Raw genomic sequence first — 16,081 nt, forward strand, 5'->3', positions numbered from 1 at the left:
GTTGGTCATTTATTAACTTCTTTGCCTGTTTTTCTCATCTCTGCTCTTGAGTCCTGTAGTTGTATGATGGGGATTTGTTTTGTTTTGTTTTTTTGAGAGGGGGCACACCTGGTGGTGCTCAGGGGTTATTTCTGGCTCAGGCATCAATCCTGGTGGGGCTTAGGGGACCCTCTGGGATACTGTGGATTGAACCCAAGTTGACTGCATGCAAGACAAGCACCCTAGTACTCACTGCACTATTGCTTCAGCCCCTCTATGATTAGCCTTAATGTTGGACTGCTGATTCCTCTCCTTTATTCCAGGTGATGTTAGCTAACCTATTGCCTATGCTTCACTTGTTATTTATTTTTTAAATTTTATTATTTTTAAACTTTTAGTGAATCACTATGAGATAGACCCTTATAAAACTGTTCATGATTGGATTTCAGTCTTACAGTATTCCAACACCCATCCCTCCACCAGTGTATATTTCCCAGCACCAGTGTCCCCAAGTTCCTTCCCATCACCCCCCACCCTCCCACCCCAGGTGCTTTTCTTCTCCCTCTCTCTCTCTGTCCTTTTGGGCATTGTGGTTTGCAATGTTGACAAGAATATCTCTTGACCTACTTTTAACCCTCAGATTTGTCCAGTGTCATCATTCCCGGCTATTATTCTCATACTGGTCTCTTCTCTATCTTAACTAACCTCAGCCCCCTCCCCCCAATCACACACACTTGTGATTAGTTCCAACTATTGACCAGTCCTCCTAACCTTTGTTTTCCCTGGCCATGGACAATAGTCTTCTACTATATAAATGTACATATATACATATATATATAAATATATACACCACAAATGAATGCAGTCATTCTGTATCTGTCCCTCTCCTTCTGACTCATTTCACTCAGTATGATACTCTACATGTCCATCCATTTGTAGGCAAATTTCATGACTTCATTTTCCCTGACAGCTGCATAGTATTCCATTGTGTAGATGTGCCATAGTTTCTTTATCCATTTGTCTGTTCTTGTTGCCTGTGATTTTATATATATATATATATGTATATATATATAATAAATTTATCAACATCTACAGATATTCTCTTTGGAATTTGGTTGAAATTGCATTATTACATTTTCATTATACCTTTTCTTTAAAAATATGAATGTTACTGATTTATAATATGATATACTTTGAGGCTATTTGTAGCTCAATAGGTCTGTGGGGTAGATAGACTCACTGTTCTCATCAACAGAGTTTCTGAGTCATCCCACTACCTAGTAGAACATTCTACCCTTCCTTTTACGACCTGAACTCCAGGACCTCTGGGCACCACCATAGTTTTCCCCAAGTCCTGGAGTTTTCTTTGTTGTGTTGGCTCATTTGATTTGATTATTTCCAATCCACAGGTGAATAAATCCAACTGCCTTTCACTCCTAACTCACTTCACTTCATGCTAATCAGCTCATTTTCCATCCGTTTAATCCTAAAGGGCACAACTTAATGAATTGAAATAGCAGAAGAATCTATTTGACTAGTAGTATTTCACTGAGTCTATTTTCCACAGCTTCTTTATCCAATCAGTTGTTGATGTGCATTTAGGTTGACTCCATGTTTTGCTTATTGTGAATAGTGCTGCTGAAAACATAGGGGTAAAGTATCCTTTTGGAGTGTCATGAAACAGTTAACAATAAATGGTATTTCATGAAAAAAAAATGTAAAGCAACACATGGCAGTGCTCAGGGATTACTCCTAGCTCTGGGGCTAGGGGACCATAGGGGATCAGACTAGGTCAGCTGCATGCAAAACAAGCGCCCTACCTGCTCTACTAAATTTCTGCCCTCTCCATTTGAAATGTTGAAGAACTCTCTGTACCATTTTCTAGATACATTGCTTCAGTTGACGTTCTGCCAACAGCGTGTCAGACTTCCTCTTTCTCCATGTCCTCACCAATGTTCGTTGCTTCTGATGATTTTAGATAGAACATTCCCACTCATAGGAGGAGATATCACACTTTGGGTTGAGTTTTCCTTTCTCTAGTAAGTGGTGTGGACCTTTCTCTCCTGCCCCTCATGTCTGGAGACATCTCTCTTCAGGTACTTTGCCTGTTTGTGAATGGTTTGACTAGGTTTTATTATTGTGGAGTTGTGAGTTGTCTAGGATCCTTGTCAGATGTCTGATGTGTTTCTGTGTAAATGTCGTCTTCTTTTTGGTAGGTAGCCCTTTTGTCTTGGTGGTAGCCCTTTTGTCTTGGTGGTAGCTTCTTGTTCTGTGGTCTGAACACCATTTCATTGGATGCAGCTTCCTGTTTGTGTTTTAGAAATGTTTGCTTTTGTTTCCCTTGGCATTGGAATTTAGTATCCCAAATCCAGCTGTGCTCTAGTGGCCCTGGAGTATATCACTGATGTTTTTTTCTTTGTATTTTATGGTTTGGGGTATTCTATGGGTGGAGCACCCTTGGTGCTTTAGATAATGCTCCAGGTATCATGTTTGTGGTGGGTTGAAACCAGGATTTCCACATGCAAGGCTTGCAGTTTAGCCCTTTGAGTTATTATCTCCCTGGACTTGTTAGGGAGTAATAACCAAGTTCTTAATCCTTTATGAGTTAAGTGTTTGGTATGGTGTTAGATAGTGATTAAGTCCCTCTTTTTTTATATTTTTAACTTTTGGCAGGTCAGTTTTCTCAGGACTGTTTCTTAAAATTTTTTTTATTTCTTCATTGTGTAAATTTGGTTCCTTTGTCATATATTAGTGCTCTCTGTCTTCATTTATATATATATATATTTCTATATATACATACATATATGGATGTGCTTTTAGACTTTGCTATATATTTTTTTGTACTATTTTTGTTCCAGTACCACATTGGACTGGAGCAATAGCACAGCAGGTAGGACCTTTGCCTTGCACTCGGTCAACCTGGATTCGAATTCTCCATCCCTCTCAGAGAAGTCCGGCAAGCTACTGAGAGTATCCTAACCACACAGCAGAGCCTGGCAAGCTCCCCATGGCATATTCGATATACCAAAAACAGTAACAAGAAGTCTCACAATGGAGATGTTACTGGTGCTCGCTCAAGCAAATCGATGAACAATAGGACAACAGTGCTACAGTGCTAACACATTGTTCACAATACTACTAAAAGATTAGTATTGCCTTATAATTCAGCTTTAAAATATTTATATTTGGAGGGGGAAGGATTTGGGTTACATCTGTAAGTTCTTGGTGCTCCCAGTTCTGTGCTTAGAGGCCTATGTGGTGCTGAGAATTGATTGAGTCAGGGTCAGCTTCATGCATGGCAAGCACCTTTAAATTTTTTTTTAATTTTTGAATCCCCATGAGTTACACAGTTACAAAGTTGTTCATGATTGGGTTTCAGTAATAAAATGTTTCAACACCCGTTCCTTCATCAGTATGTATCCCACTACCAATGGTCCCAGTTTCCCTCACCCCCCACACCTCTGGTAGCCTCTATGTCAGGCACTTTTCCTCTTTCTTCCTCTCCTCTCCTCCTCCCCTCCCATCTCCTTTCCCCTCCTCCCTTCCACTCTCCATCCTTTTCCTCCACTCCCCTTTGTCTTTCCCCTTAACCCCTGCTCTAGCTCTCTGCCTGGAACACAGTTTATAGTTAGGGAGCTTAATGTCTTCATTTTTTCCCCTCAGACTTGCTTTGATTATTCAGGGTTTTGCTACTGTTATTTTGACAGAGATTATGTTGAATCTGTAGATTGCTTTAAGAAAGATGACCTTTTAAAAATTTTATTTTAGACCCCTCTTCACTCTTCCAGCACTTTCCTGCTTAGTTCTGTGGCCAGAACCCAGGGGTTTATTTTCATCTCATTAAGTTTGTTCCCTTGCTTTTATTTTTTCCCCAAATCTCCCATAACAAATCTCTCCACATATTTTGATGTATTTTCATTTAATTGTATGATTTAAATGTTTTTTCCTTTGATGCTTCATCTTAACCTTGTGGACTTTCTAGAGTGCCTTGTTTGAATTCCAAGTTTTTGAAGATACTGTATGATTTCAATTATTTCAAGTTATTGATATTTGTCTTAAGGCCCAAGGGAGAGTCAGTCTTGGTTTATGCTTGATGGGAAATTGAAGAGAACATTTATTCTGTTAATGTCATGTGGAATGCACTATACATGCTAACTATATCCTTTTAGGTCATTGTTTTGTGTTCTATATTATTCCTGGGTTTATCTAGCTGTCTTATTATTGGGGAATTTTTAACTTTTCATAGTTATGGCTTGGTTTATTTCATTTGTTTTTAATTTTTTTTGTTTTACATTTCTGATACTTTATTTTATATACACATATGAATTTTATATCTATAACCCACCATTTTGTCCCTGCTTTCTCTGAAATTGACCTTATCCAATTTTAATACATAACATTTTTTTGGAGGGGTGAATTTGGGTCACACTTTGTGGTGTTCAGGGCTTGCTCCTACCTTTTTGCTCAAGGAATCACTCCTGGCAGTGATCAAAATGGGTGGTGGTATGGGGTGCTAAAGATTGAACCTAGGAAGACTGTGCGCAAGAATTGCCCTACCTGTTTACTTCCCAGGATAAGTTTCTAAACTGAACATAGTATCACTGTGTCACTGTCATCACTGTCATCCCATTGCTCATTGATTTGCTTGAACGGGTGCCAGTAATGTCTCCATTCGTCCTAGCCAGCATATTTAGATAGCAGCCTCTCTACTCATCCTTCCCAACGGTGCTGCATTGAAGGCTCTTTTGGGGTTAGGGGAATGAGAACATTATTGTTACTGTTTCTGGCATATCGAATACGCCAGGGGGAGCTTGCCAGGCTCTGCTGTGCGGGCAGGATCCTCTTGGTAGTTTGCCAGGTTCTCAGAGTGAGAACTAGACAATAAGAGGTCGAAACTGTGAATGCGGCCTCGCACTTCCAGGAGATTTGTTTTATAGTCTCTGGATCTTGGCCGTTGACGGGATTACACAGTGACAGGAGCAGTTTGTGGGTCTGACTGCCTAGCTACTGGAAAAAGGGGGATCTGGGTGGAGGAGGCCCAGTCTCAATCCAAACAAGCTGGAATATTTTGTATGTGCCCATTAACAAAGACTGTTGAGGTATTAAGTGAAGCAGCAAGTATGATGATGTGTTGATGATCAATGTATGCCAACAGTGAGTGTTCAGTTAATCTTATTCACTTTCTTTCAGCACTACCCAATACTTTTATTCGTGGTTTAAAGGAATGTGTCTCAACTGGGGACCCTAATGTCCCCTGTAGGCCCTTAGGATATTCCAAAGAGGCCACAGGTGAAAATGGGAGAGTCATGGTATGAGAATAGCAGACCAACAGGTAGGACACTAGGGTCTTCACAAAGAAACAAGGTTGGAAGGGGGCCATGGTGGTGGGAAACTGAGAACCACTGGGTTACAGCAGTAGTTTTCATTCTTTGATACCTTTGCACTGCCTTCAAGCAATCATATTCCCTGTACTCAAGAAATTTCTTTGATTCTCACTCTTGCCATGCCTTTGCAGAGGCAAACTGTTTCTTTCCATTCTAAAAGGTTGAGGTAGTAACCATCACAGTTCTTAAAACTTGGCAGGAGTTTCTTTCTCGTCTTCCTTTAACTTGCTCAGAGTCATAGGCCTGCCTCGTAAGTACAGGTTTTAGCCAAATTATTCACTCCTCATGGCAGATCAAGATGCAAGACATTGTAAATTTAATTCCAAGTTTCTGCCATCAAAAAGATGATCTCAGTAAAATCATTCAGCATTTATCTCATCATGTCTTCCAAAGCTGCATTTCTATGGCCACATACAAATACATTGAGGAAACACGGAGTTTCTCTCTCAATGAGTTGGTATTCCTATGCAATACCTACATAGGAATTGCATGTAAGAGAGATACATGTATGAGAAACTATGTACTCTGGTGTTGCATAAACAGACTCCACATACCACTAAAGGGTGGTCTCAGCTAGCACTGTCTTCTGAGTGAGACTTCAAATGAGACTTCAAATCATCCCAGTTATACCCAAAAACCTGCAGCCTAGTCTCTAAACATTTTAGGGAGAGTTTATGTATTAGAAGGGGCACCTTCTGTAGTAACTACATTGAATCTGGTTGGCCACTTGCTAGCAGCTCTATTCTCTTTTCTGGATCAGATGAAGGTGCTTAAAAATAGGTTATTAGTATTATGTAAAATGTAGGGAGAAATTTGCACTGTCTGTACCCTCATTCCCCAAATTTCAGTGCCATGCCTGACTGTAGTCTTGCTTGTTAACTGTTCACAGCAAACTGCTCTTCTTAGATTGGTCTGTTTTTCTGAGTTTCTTCAAACTGATAGTTCAACTTCTACAATCAGTCTATCTTCAATGATCTTTAAGAGACAGCAGTCCTGAAAAATAGCAATATTTAATGTTTTCTATGACCTCAAAGAATAGATGTCTTGTTCTGCTCCTGGACTCAGCTCTGATCACATGGTTCCAAATGAGCTAAGTATCATACAATCAAGAAGAGCTGATGTGTCTTTTCAAAACTTTTGTGGTTGTTTTAGGGACACACTCAGCAGTGCTCTGGGTTTGCTCCTGGCTGTGTACTCAGGGATCAGTCCCGGGGTGTTGGGGATTGAGCCCAGGTCAGCGACATGAAAGGCAAGAACCCTACCTGCTGTACTATCACTCTGGCACCCACTGACAATTTTTTTTGATATGAGAGAATAATGCCAAAGGAAATGAACACTTGGGTGTAAAACATGACTTGATTTGGTATGTTATTCATTGAAAACAAAAGTAAACCTCTCTCTGGTTAAGCTTACCATGTCCTATGACTGAAAGCCTGAACATTCCAGTTCAATATTCTACCAAATTACCAGTGTTGGGAAGTGTTGCTCATGAAAACTATTCTATAAAGGATCACATTTCTCTGGTAGATTAATTTTGCAGAATGCAATTTTATTTCATAGATAGTATGGATTTATCTAATAGACAGTATGGACTTCATACATATCCATTTCAGTGTTTTAAAAACAGCTTTAAAAGTTAGCAGCTTCTGCAAGTACAAAAATACATTTAAAATTTATCCAGATATTTTACAAACTCAAAGCATTTTTGGATAAAGCGACAATATAACCAAATGGCATATCTGTATTCATACAATTGACAATATTCACATGAAGTATTCTAGGGGCAGCTGAAGATATCAGGGTAGAAGTTATGTTGAAAAACGATTATATTTTATGCATTCTATGGGATTTTTATGCCTGCCAATAGAAGAAAATAAGGGCTAGAACTCTTTTGACCTGTTGATAGGTGATCCCTTGACTGTATTACACATGCTTTTCAAGATCTCTATTCGCATGGCTTAGTTTTGACAGAAGTTGCTCTACAGGTCCTGGAACCCTTTCTCCCTTGATATAGAATATTATGAATATTGTATTTGGCTACTGTAGCTTGATGACTGCTTCACATTGTCGTCCAAGGTGGTATATGCCATGAAATTCTGAAACCATGAGTTAGAAAAAAACAGGGCTATACCCCACAGAGGTAGGTAGCACCTATAGATAATACTAAAGGTAATTCTTTTATCTTACAGAAAACATTTTTTTCCTAGTCATTTAAAAATACAACTTTTGGGGCAATAGGGAAAGCATATTTCCAAGGTTTATGATGGCTAAGCCATAACTTATTGAGAGTGAAAATGAGAAAAGTCCATTGATTGATGACTACAGACAATAGTTCTGAGCATGGTGATATGGTCAACATTTTCTGGTGGCCAAGAAAAATAGTTTGAAGTGACTCCTTAGAAAGGTTGATTATGTAGTTGGTGACAGAGAACAACTGGGTTACAATGTTGATGTTGTTTGACATGAGGAAATGTCCAGTAGAAAAGAAAAGTAACTTATTGGGAGTCATTATAAGAAAAGTCCATTTGATGTCTGCAGACAGTTCTAAGTATCCTGACATGGTAACTATTTTCTGGTGGCCGAGAAAAATGATTTAAAGTAGTTCCTTAGAAATAAAATGCTGATAAGGAGGTTGGTTACAGAGAACAACTGGTTAAAATGCAGATGCAATTTGACATGAAATATTCAGTAGCAAAGAAAAATAACTTATTCAAAGTAGGTATATAAAGGTCCATTTGATGGGTGACTGGAGAGATGAGTCTGAGCAACTTGACACAGTAAACATATTCTGGTGCACAAGAAAAATAATCTAGAGTAAATGAATTCCATAGAAACCAATGTTGATCTGGCAGTTGGTTACAAAAAACAACTAAGTTACACTTCAGATGTTACACAACACTTAGAAATATTCTACTGACAAAGAAAAATAACTTAGTCAAAGTAGGTGTCTAAAGGTCCATATAAATTTGATGGATAATTATAGAGATAAATTCTGAGCAACTAAATTTGATAGATGATTGTAGAGATAAATTCTGAGCAACTTGGTAAAACTTGATGGCTGAGGAAATTAATTTAGAGTAAGCTGCCAATTTTATCATCTCATACCAATTAAGCAAGTCTAATATGAAGTAAATAGACTGTAGAAATGCTCGTGATTCTACAATAAGCCAAATGGGATATAAAAGCCAGTCTTCAAATGGAACTAATTTGGGAGAAATCCATAAAAAATTAAGAAAGCACAATGACCAATAACAATAAATAACTGTTATAGGGGAAGACCCGATGGGCATGTTGCTGGGGGAGGGGGTAGCACACGTGGTAGCATGTTAAGTACCTCTCACCTGCCAAACGGTAGTCAGTGATGGACTGATTTAGCTGAGTTTTGAAGTGTGTGCACAAACTCACAGCAGTGGCGAGACGCAGGCTCGACACCTCTCGGCATACTTTGTGGGAGGTATTTCCTTTTCTTCCCAAAGTGGCCATCAGTCTTCTCCCTCTGACAGACATTAAAATGACATTTCCATGCTGTGTTGGGAGTTTACTATAGTCTATAGTTTTTAGGCCTTGCAGTGTGTGTTAAGTGATACAACTGGTACTGGGTGCATCCGCTCTTTGATTCTAGTTGCTCAAGACAACTTGCTTTCTTCACTAGAACTTGGCTAGAATTGAAAAATTCCTATAGGATCAATCCAATCATCTAAAGGAAATTCTCCCAAATGTGTAGCTATGGAAGACTTTGACTCTAAATTCTTTGTGAAAAAAAGTGTCACTGTTACTCAAGTTGCTGATCTCATTGTCACCATCAGTATTTTATGTCAATGAAATGACTTTGGTTAAGTTTTTGTCCCCTGGGGAGTCACCATGTCTGGGCTTGGAGTTTTGTCCTCAGTTGGAATCTGTGTCATCGAGTAGACGGGGGATGTTTCTTGGGGCATATTGCCAGCACAGTCAGACCTACTGTCCCCCCCCTCCCAGGAGGCCTTTCCACAGGGCTCAGGGACATTGGCTTTTAAGCCACAGTGGGCCTCCTGGGCTGCCTGTGATGTTATGGGTTTTGGACAGCCAGAGGCCTCTCTTAAAGTAGAGTTTTCCTCTGGTATGATGGTCCTGGCCTTCTTATTCAGAGACCAATTCTTCAAACTGACTAGACTGCTCCTTATCCATGTGCCAGGTTGAATGGAGTGAAGCTGTGCCTGCCACCCTGAGGTGTCTTTTTTCTTAGGAGTCGGGGGGCTTCTTGCCTGCCCAGATGAGAGACAAGCTATTTCTAAATTCTGGCTGGCATCATGAGAATCCAAATGAAGGTCCCCTGATTCACATTCCACTTGAACCACAGGCCCTCCAGGACAGGTGGTTTTGTTGGTAGTAGAAAATGTAGATTTTTGGAAGAACATAGTCTCCTGTGAAAGAACGGTGCCTGTTGTGTCCAGGGAGGATATACTTGACGAACATGCCTCCTTTCGATTTTCTTTGTCCTTACCTACTTTGATACCCATTGCTATGCTCTGTCGAATTAATGTCTGCCCCTCGAGTTTCAGAGCATTTTGCCATTTCAGGCGCTCTTCCAGAGTAAGGTGCACCGCGTTTGCTGGCTGTGGTTCTATTGAGTCAGTCATTTCATTGGGCTGGCTTCCAGTGCTGGGCTCGGAGGAACGCCGAATCCTCTGGGTTTCTTCTGTGGGTACTGGGAAGCTGCTTCGAGGATCTGGGACCACGGATTCATCCCTGGTACTACCTAGTGTCGAAATGGAATCGCATGACATAACAGCATTTGACTTTGAAAATAGCCTGAAATGGTGAGTGGGTGAGTTGGTCTTTTTATTCTTCTTAGACAGTCCCACCAGGCCTGTAACAGATCTCTCTAAACATTGCTTCTCTGCTTTGCGCAGTGAATTTTGCTTCAAACAGTCAGTTTCTGCTGGAGAAAGGACTGAGTCACAGCTATTCTTGCGAAACTTCTTTTGATAAAAGTCTTTCCAAGAGGCCCACTTTGTACTCAGGCTGTTTGTAGTGGGCTCGGAGCAGCGCCGCTGCCGCCTTCTCAGGCCTGGGGCACCTGGTGTGGTGGGCTCTGAAGGCTGGGCCCCCTGAATGCCCTCAGTGAGGGTGTGGGGTGTTTCACGGGCTGGTTCTGAGCACAGGCTCAGTCTGCTGGACCCAGATCTGACTAGAGTTCCCCCTGAAGAATCCCTGGCGTGATCGGCATGGTGGGGGCTTGCAAAGAGCACGGCATTGGCCAGTGTGGCATCCACAGGTGATTCCTGGGGAACATTCTCCTTGAGAGAAGGTTCTGTGGAAAGTGTGGGCTCCGAGGAGTGCCGCTGACGTCTGGCACACTTAGGACTTTTAGTTACGTCTCTGTCCGAGGGGAGCTTGGTTTGGCTCTCCAGGGGAGGGTTTGAAAGTAAGACAGAGTTCTCTGCTTGATCACCTGCAGGTGGGTCTTCTTCTAAATCTTCCTTAGAGTAAGTTAAACTCAAGTCACTGAGAGTTAAGAGACTGGTCGCTGTGGTGTCCATGTCACTAAGTGCTGCAAAAGAATCGAGGCTTCTGCTCTCCCTCCCCAGCTGCTGGATATCACTACATGGTGTATCATATGGGTGAAAGTCTTCAAGCTCATTTTCCAGACTGTCATAGGAATCATTCAAAGGGACACAAGAGTCTGTGGGAAAAAAATACCAAGTTTTCATTAGCATTTTTCTTACCACAAATACAGTCCATGTGCCTTAAAAATTATGGTCTTCCATGGAATTTTCTTCTCATGTGCTTCCTACTCTCAAGGAGGGCAGGATCTGTCACAATCTTCCCAAACATTAGTGTAGGAAAAGAACTGCTTGGGCATATGCTACATTCATCCTTGTAATGAGGACATACCAAAATAACAAGAAATAGTAAAAATAAATAAATAAATAAATAAGGACTCGATGCCAGGTATACCAAGGTCCTGAACTGGGCTCAGCCTTCTAACATGGATCGCTGATGGAGACCTACAACTCTAGACTCAGAAAGCCATTTACTAATAACCACTGATTTCTCTTTAATACCTTATATACCAAAACATCATGATATTTGAAGGTTAATGCCCAGTGATTTTTGAGTATTAGGTTTTGGTGGTGTTGGTTGGTGGATCAGGTCTGGGTCGTGGTACTGGTGGATGTTTGGACTATTGCTCCAGTCCCTGTGACTAATCTTTATAAAACTCATTAGTTAAATTTATCTGTATTTTATTGGTGCAGGTATGGCAGCTTGAAGATCAAATAACTAGTAATTGATCAGACAGGACTTCATGTTCAAAACCTCCTTCCACATGACATCAATTATTTTTTGTGTATTTTTTGAATACCACCCCACTATGTCCCTTTTTTTGTACAAGCCAAGCAGGTGCTGGCTTGCCCTATGAGAGACTAGACATTTCAAAATCAGGGTTAGCAGTGCAAGCCCAAAGAGAAATCCCTGGTTTCCTCCAAGTCAGAAAAATAGACTCTATTGGAGAGGTACTTGAAGGACTAGAAAAGCTGTTCAGGATGAGAGAAAAATTGCTGCTTTGCCCCTTCTAGCTGTGCTAGGGTGAGGACAGGCCCTCAAACATGCAAGGACCACTCAGTCATGGACCCCAGCCATAATACTAGTTTTTCAGTTACAAGTACTCTATCCCAGGAATCACTCAGCAGAAAACCAGTCCTATACTTTGCCATTTGGCCATTGGTTACAGCTTCAACCATAGCAACAAAAATACATGTGGGTCCTAGTAAAACTTTATTTGAAAAGAGGCTAAAATAACTATAGTATCTCTAGTTGCTAATGAGTTGCTTGGATTCTGGGACCTCACCAAGTGAACCTATGGATCTCACCATGCCCTGACCTGTACTCACAAGAAAGACCTACCCTCTAAGAAACACCCACTGTGCCAGTCAAGTGTCCATGTCCCCCACACCCCCAGAGAAATCTTGTTTTTTTACAATACCTGGAATATTCTCTCTGCTATCATATCGTTTAGAGACTTCTCCAAAGAGGGAAATTATCTCCTCTCCAAAAATTCTGTAACAATTTTCTATTACAAATTGAATAAGGTTCAAAATCTGTTTAAAAAGGACAAAAAAGGAAGCACCAGTTTTTATACAGCCTTTCTTTGAGTCACCTTTAATACATGAATCCTAAGAGAAATGTCTGCTTTCAAAGTAGAAATGCCTTTTTTTTTCCCCTCTGAGGGAAAAAATACAAAACACAAGGCATTTTTGGGGACTGGAGGGTGTAGGACTTGGGCCACACCAGGTGGTAGCTGGGGAACCATAGAAAGTGCTAGGTATGGGGTTTGCCATATGCAAGGCAAGTGTCTTAACTCACCATCTAAGTATGTTATTTGGGATATACTTTGAAGACTCACTATTTGTGACCTTGACTTAATGCTAACATTTTTATGCTAATGACTCTGTCTTTAAAATGAGGACTGTTTTCAATATCCTCTATCTAGAATATCTGAAATGACAAAATAATAAATCATTTAAATTTGTAAAGCACTCTCCGATAAGTATTGATGCAGTGTGTGAGTGTGGGTAGAAGCTGTGCTCATGGGGCTCTTCTGAAGGAGGGAGTTTGTCCTCTGTCTCACAGCCTCTGCCAATGAAGTTCATTCCTTTGAATTCCCTGATGTTGGAGGAGATAAGGTTTCACCTGGGGCAGCAGCCCCTCTTGAGATGAATACTGAAATCTTTCATTTCTTAGCCCAGTATCTGAGACAGAGGAATAGGCAGAATGGTGGAAGCAAGTACACTGTACATGACTGTGCCTCCCAGTCAATAGATTATGAGTTCCATATTACCACCACTTCCAATTTTTTGGACATGGTGGACAATGCAAATGATTTTCCTAAGAGCATCTATTCTGGTAGTAGTGGGCTGAGAATTGAACCGTGACCTGTCCCACTTTGAAGTTCTTCCCTTCATAACTGTCAGTTGCTTTCTCATCACGCGAAGACTTAAGGACTTGCATTCTTAAAGGGAAATGAGAAGTGACCCAATAGCGAGTGCTTCTCTGTTGAACATGTGGATGCTGGCGTGTACCATCAGTGGCTCACACTTGAATGTGGCTTAACCTAAATTGCAGCACTGGCATCCATGTGTGAATAGATTAACAGACTAGGATAACATGTTCAGTGAAGTATGTAAGGTATAGTATATTACTTAAGGAAGACACCAGAACTACCCCAAATGCTATGGGAAATTAAAACTCAGTCCCCTGGGGCATCAAAAGGAAAAAGAAATGTCATTACTTTTTGGGAAAACTCGTTTTCCATTTCCCGTGAATCTGTTGGTGGCCACAAGATGCTAGGGGCTATGCAAATAGCTAAGTTGAGAGCGTTCATCTGATTTAGAGAGGAATTTTGCTCAATGCAGTGTAGCACTCCAAAAAGGTATTTCAGGACAATGGTGTTCGCTCTTGGAAGCTGCTGTAAGAGTCTAAAGAAAGAAGAAGGCACTTTAGAGAAGACATTTCATAGAAAACTTGTATAGACCAGGCAGCTTTTGCTGTCCATGGGGAACCACGCAAAGCAAGAGCATAGTCATATATGCAGAATTTTTATGATGGTGTACTCAGTAAGCAGTGCCTGTACAGAGGTCAAATAAATACTGGGCATTGGGTATAGAAAGATGTAAAAGTGGTAAAGAGTGGCTTGTAAAACAATGCTGCCTAAAATATTCCCTGAAACTCAGAAACATTTTCAAATACTCTCAATCTAAAAAGGCCATAAGCTTTCTGAGGAAATTAAACAATGTGCTATTTTTTTTTTTTTTTGGCAGGCATGGGGGAGCAGATCTGATGGAACTCAGGGTCCTCATAGCTCTACACTCAGGGGTCACTATGGCAGGTTTCGGGGACCATATGGAATGGTGGGGATGAACCTGGATTGGCCATGTGTAAGTGTCCTACCGGCTATACTAATACTCCAGCTCCCAAAGTGCTCCTTGAAATATCAAGTTGCTCCAGCAATACAAAAATTTTAATGCATTTTGTGGTGAGAAACTTGGCCTCAGATCTAAGCTTGGGACATGTCCTTGCTCCATTCTGAGCTTAGCATTCTCCTCCACTCTCACACTATGTTTACCACTGTCTGGACTGCAACTCAGAAGGGATTTCCAACAATTAGTCCCTGAAAATGATGTTTGCCATTATCCAGAGAAACAGATCCATGATTGATAGTCATGAGAGTTACATCGAATCTGCAGCCAGTGGCCAAAATCAGGTGGGTGGTGCTGCGCCCATGTGAGCAGAAGCACTTGTGTTCAATGAAATGGGCTAATGAGTGGAGCCTGTCAGGAAAGATGACAAAGGACACTGACAAGGAATCTCAAGATTGCTGAGGAAGTTCAGTAGAATGAAGGTATTGTCTAGGGCACTCTCTTTGGGGTTCTCTGACTTTCAGATAATCAGTCTTTGAGCTATCTTAGGTTGTAGGATAGAATCTCTAAGACAAGCAACAAATCATATCATCTGATGTTCATTCTCTTGGAACATCCCACAAAATCCTAATGAAAGTAATAACCTATTTGTTCCATGGCCTTGATTTCTGACACCTACAGAGCTAGACCTCTTTTGTTCATAGAAGAACGTAGTTTATCAAGAGCTGTCTAGATAATTCACCACTTCAAAGTGACTCCAGAGGGACTTCAGGAACCTTTCTTCATACAAGTGGGTAGACATGGAGAGTATCATGCTAAGTGAAATGAGTCAGAAAGAGAGAGACAGATATAGAATGACTGCACTCATTTGGGAATAAAAAGTAACATAATAGGAGACTAACACCTAAGGATAGTAGAGATAAGGGTCAAGGAGATCACTCCAGAGCTTGGAAGCTGATCTCATGTGCTGGGAGAAAAGGCAGTTGGGATAGAGAAGGGACCACTAAGTAAATGATGGTTGGACAGCTTGCTCGGGATGGTAGATGCATGCTGAAAGTAGACTATGGACCAATCATGATGGCTGCTTAATACTTGTATTGCAAACCATACTATCCAGAAGGAGAGAGAAAAGAGGGAATGTGCCTGCCACAGAGGTGGCAGGGGGAAAGGGATGGGGGTGGCAGGAGGGATACTGGAACCATTGGTGATCGAGAATGGGCATTGATGGAGGGATGGGTACTTGAACATTGTATGACTGAAATGTAATCATGCAAGTTTGTAAGTCTATAACTGTATCTCACTTTGATTCATTCAAATAAAAAAAATTATAAAGCTACTCCAGAAAAGACTACTAAACTAGTGTTTGCAAAAATAAGTGATTCTTGGGTTTTCACAGGTGAAGTGTTGCTTTTTGTTAACGTAGACATATCTTTCTTATTCTCTCATAATAAAGAAAATATTCAGGGACAAGGGTGGAGAGTTCTGCTATAAACTTCCCTTTGTAGCAGAGCCATGTGTTCTCTGATTAAGATGGAGAGATTTTACAACTACCCTCTCCCTTGACACTTAACAGTGAGCAGCCTTCTGCATCGCCCCTCCAGGAAGCTCCCACCCCAAGTTATGTCTTATAGCATTGATGAGAAGTTCTGTAATTCCTAGTTTATCTTCTTGATCAGACTCTTGTGTTCCTTGAATGAAGGAATCCAATGTTGAGTTAGACATTTTAGGAGTTGTTTGGTTAAATACTTAACAAAATTAAGACTGTCAATGATAAGATTTGGTCTAGAGCATTAGCTATGGATGCTACTGGTTTCATTTCTT

At 40.8% G+C, this 16,081-nt stretch overlaps 1 protein-coding gene across 3 annotated transcripts in view; it reads right to left on the bottom strand.

Annotated features, from left to right (window-relative positions):
- Positions 1-6,891: 6,891 nt before the first annotated feature.
- Positions 6,892-16,081, bottom strand: part of ARHGAP20 (Rho GTPase activating protein 20) — a 65,707-nt gene continuing 56,517 nt past the window's right edge. For all 3 annotated transcript variants that reach the window (XM_055130253.1, XM_004605037.2, XM_055130254.1), the window contains 3 exons: positions 13,633-13,819; positions 12,328-12,442; positions 6,892-11,025 (listed from right to left, as the gene is read on the bottom strand). In XM_055130253.1, the coding sequence (XP_054986228.1) occupies positions 9,197-11,025; positions 12,328-12,442; positions 13,633-13,819 (2,131 nt within the window). In that variant the 3' untranslated portion in view covers positions 6,892-9,196. The remainder of the gene's footprint in view (positions 11,026-12,327; positions 12,443-13,632; positions 13,820-16,081) is intronic.

The sequence above is a fragment of the Sorex araneus genome, chromosome 3, assembly GCF_027595985.1.
Source record: "Sorex araneus isolate mSorAra2 chromosome 3, mSorAra2.pri, whole genome shotgun sequence".
In the NCBI taxonomy this organism is placed as follows: Eukaryota; Metazoa; Chordata; class Mammalia; order Eulipotyphla; family Soricidae; genus Sorex; species Sorex araneus.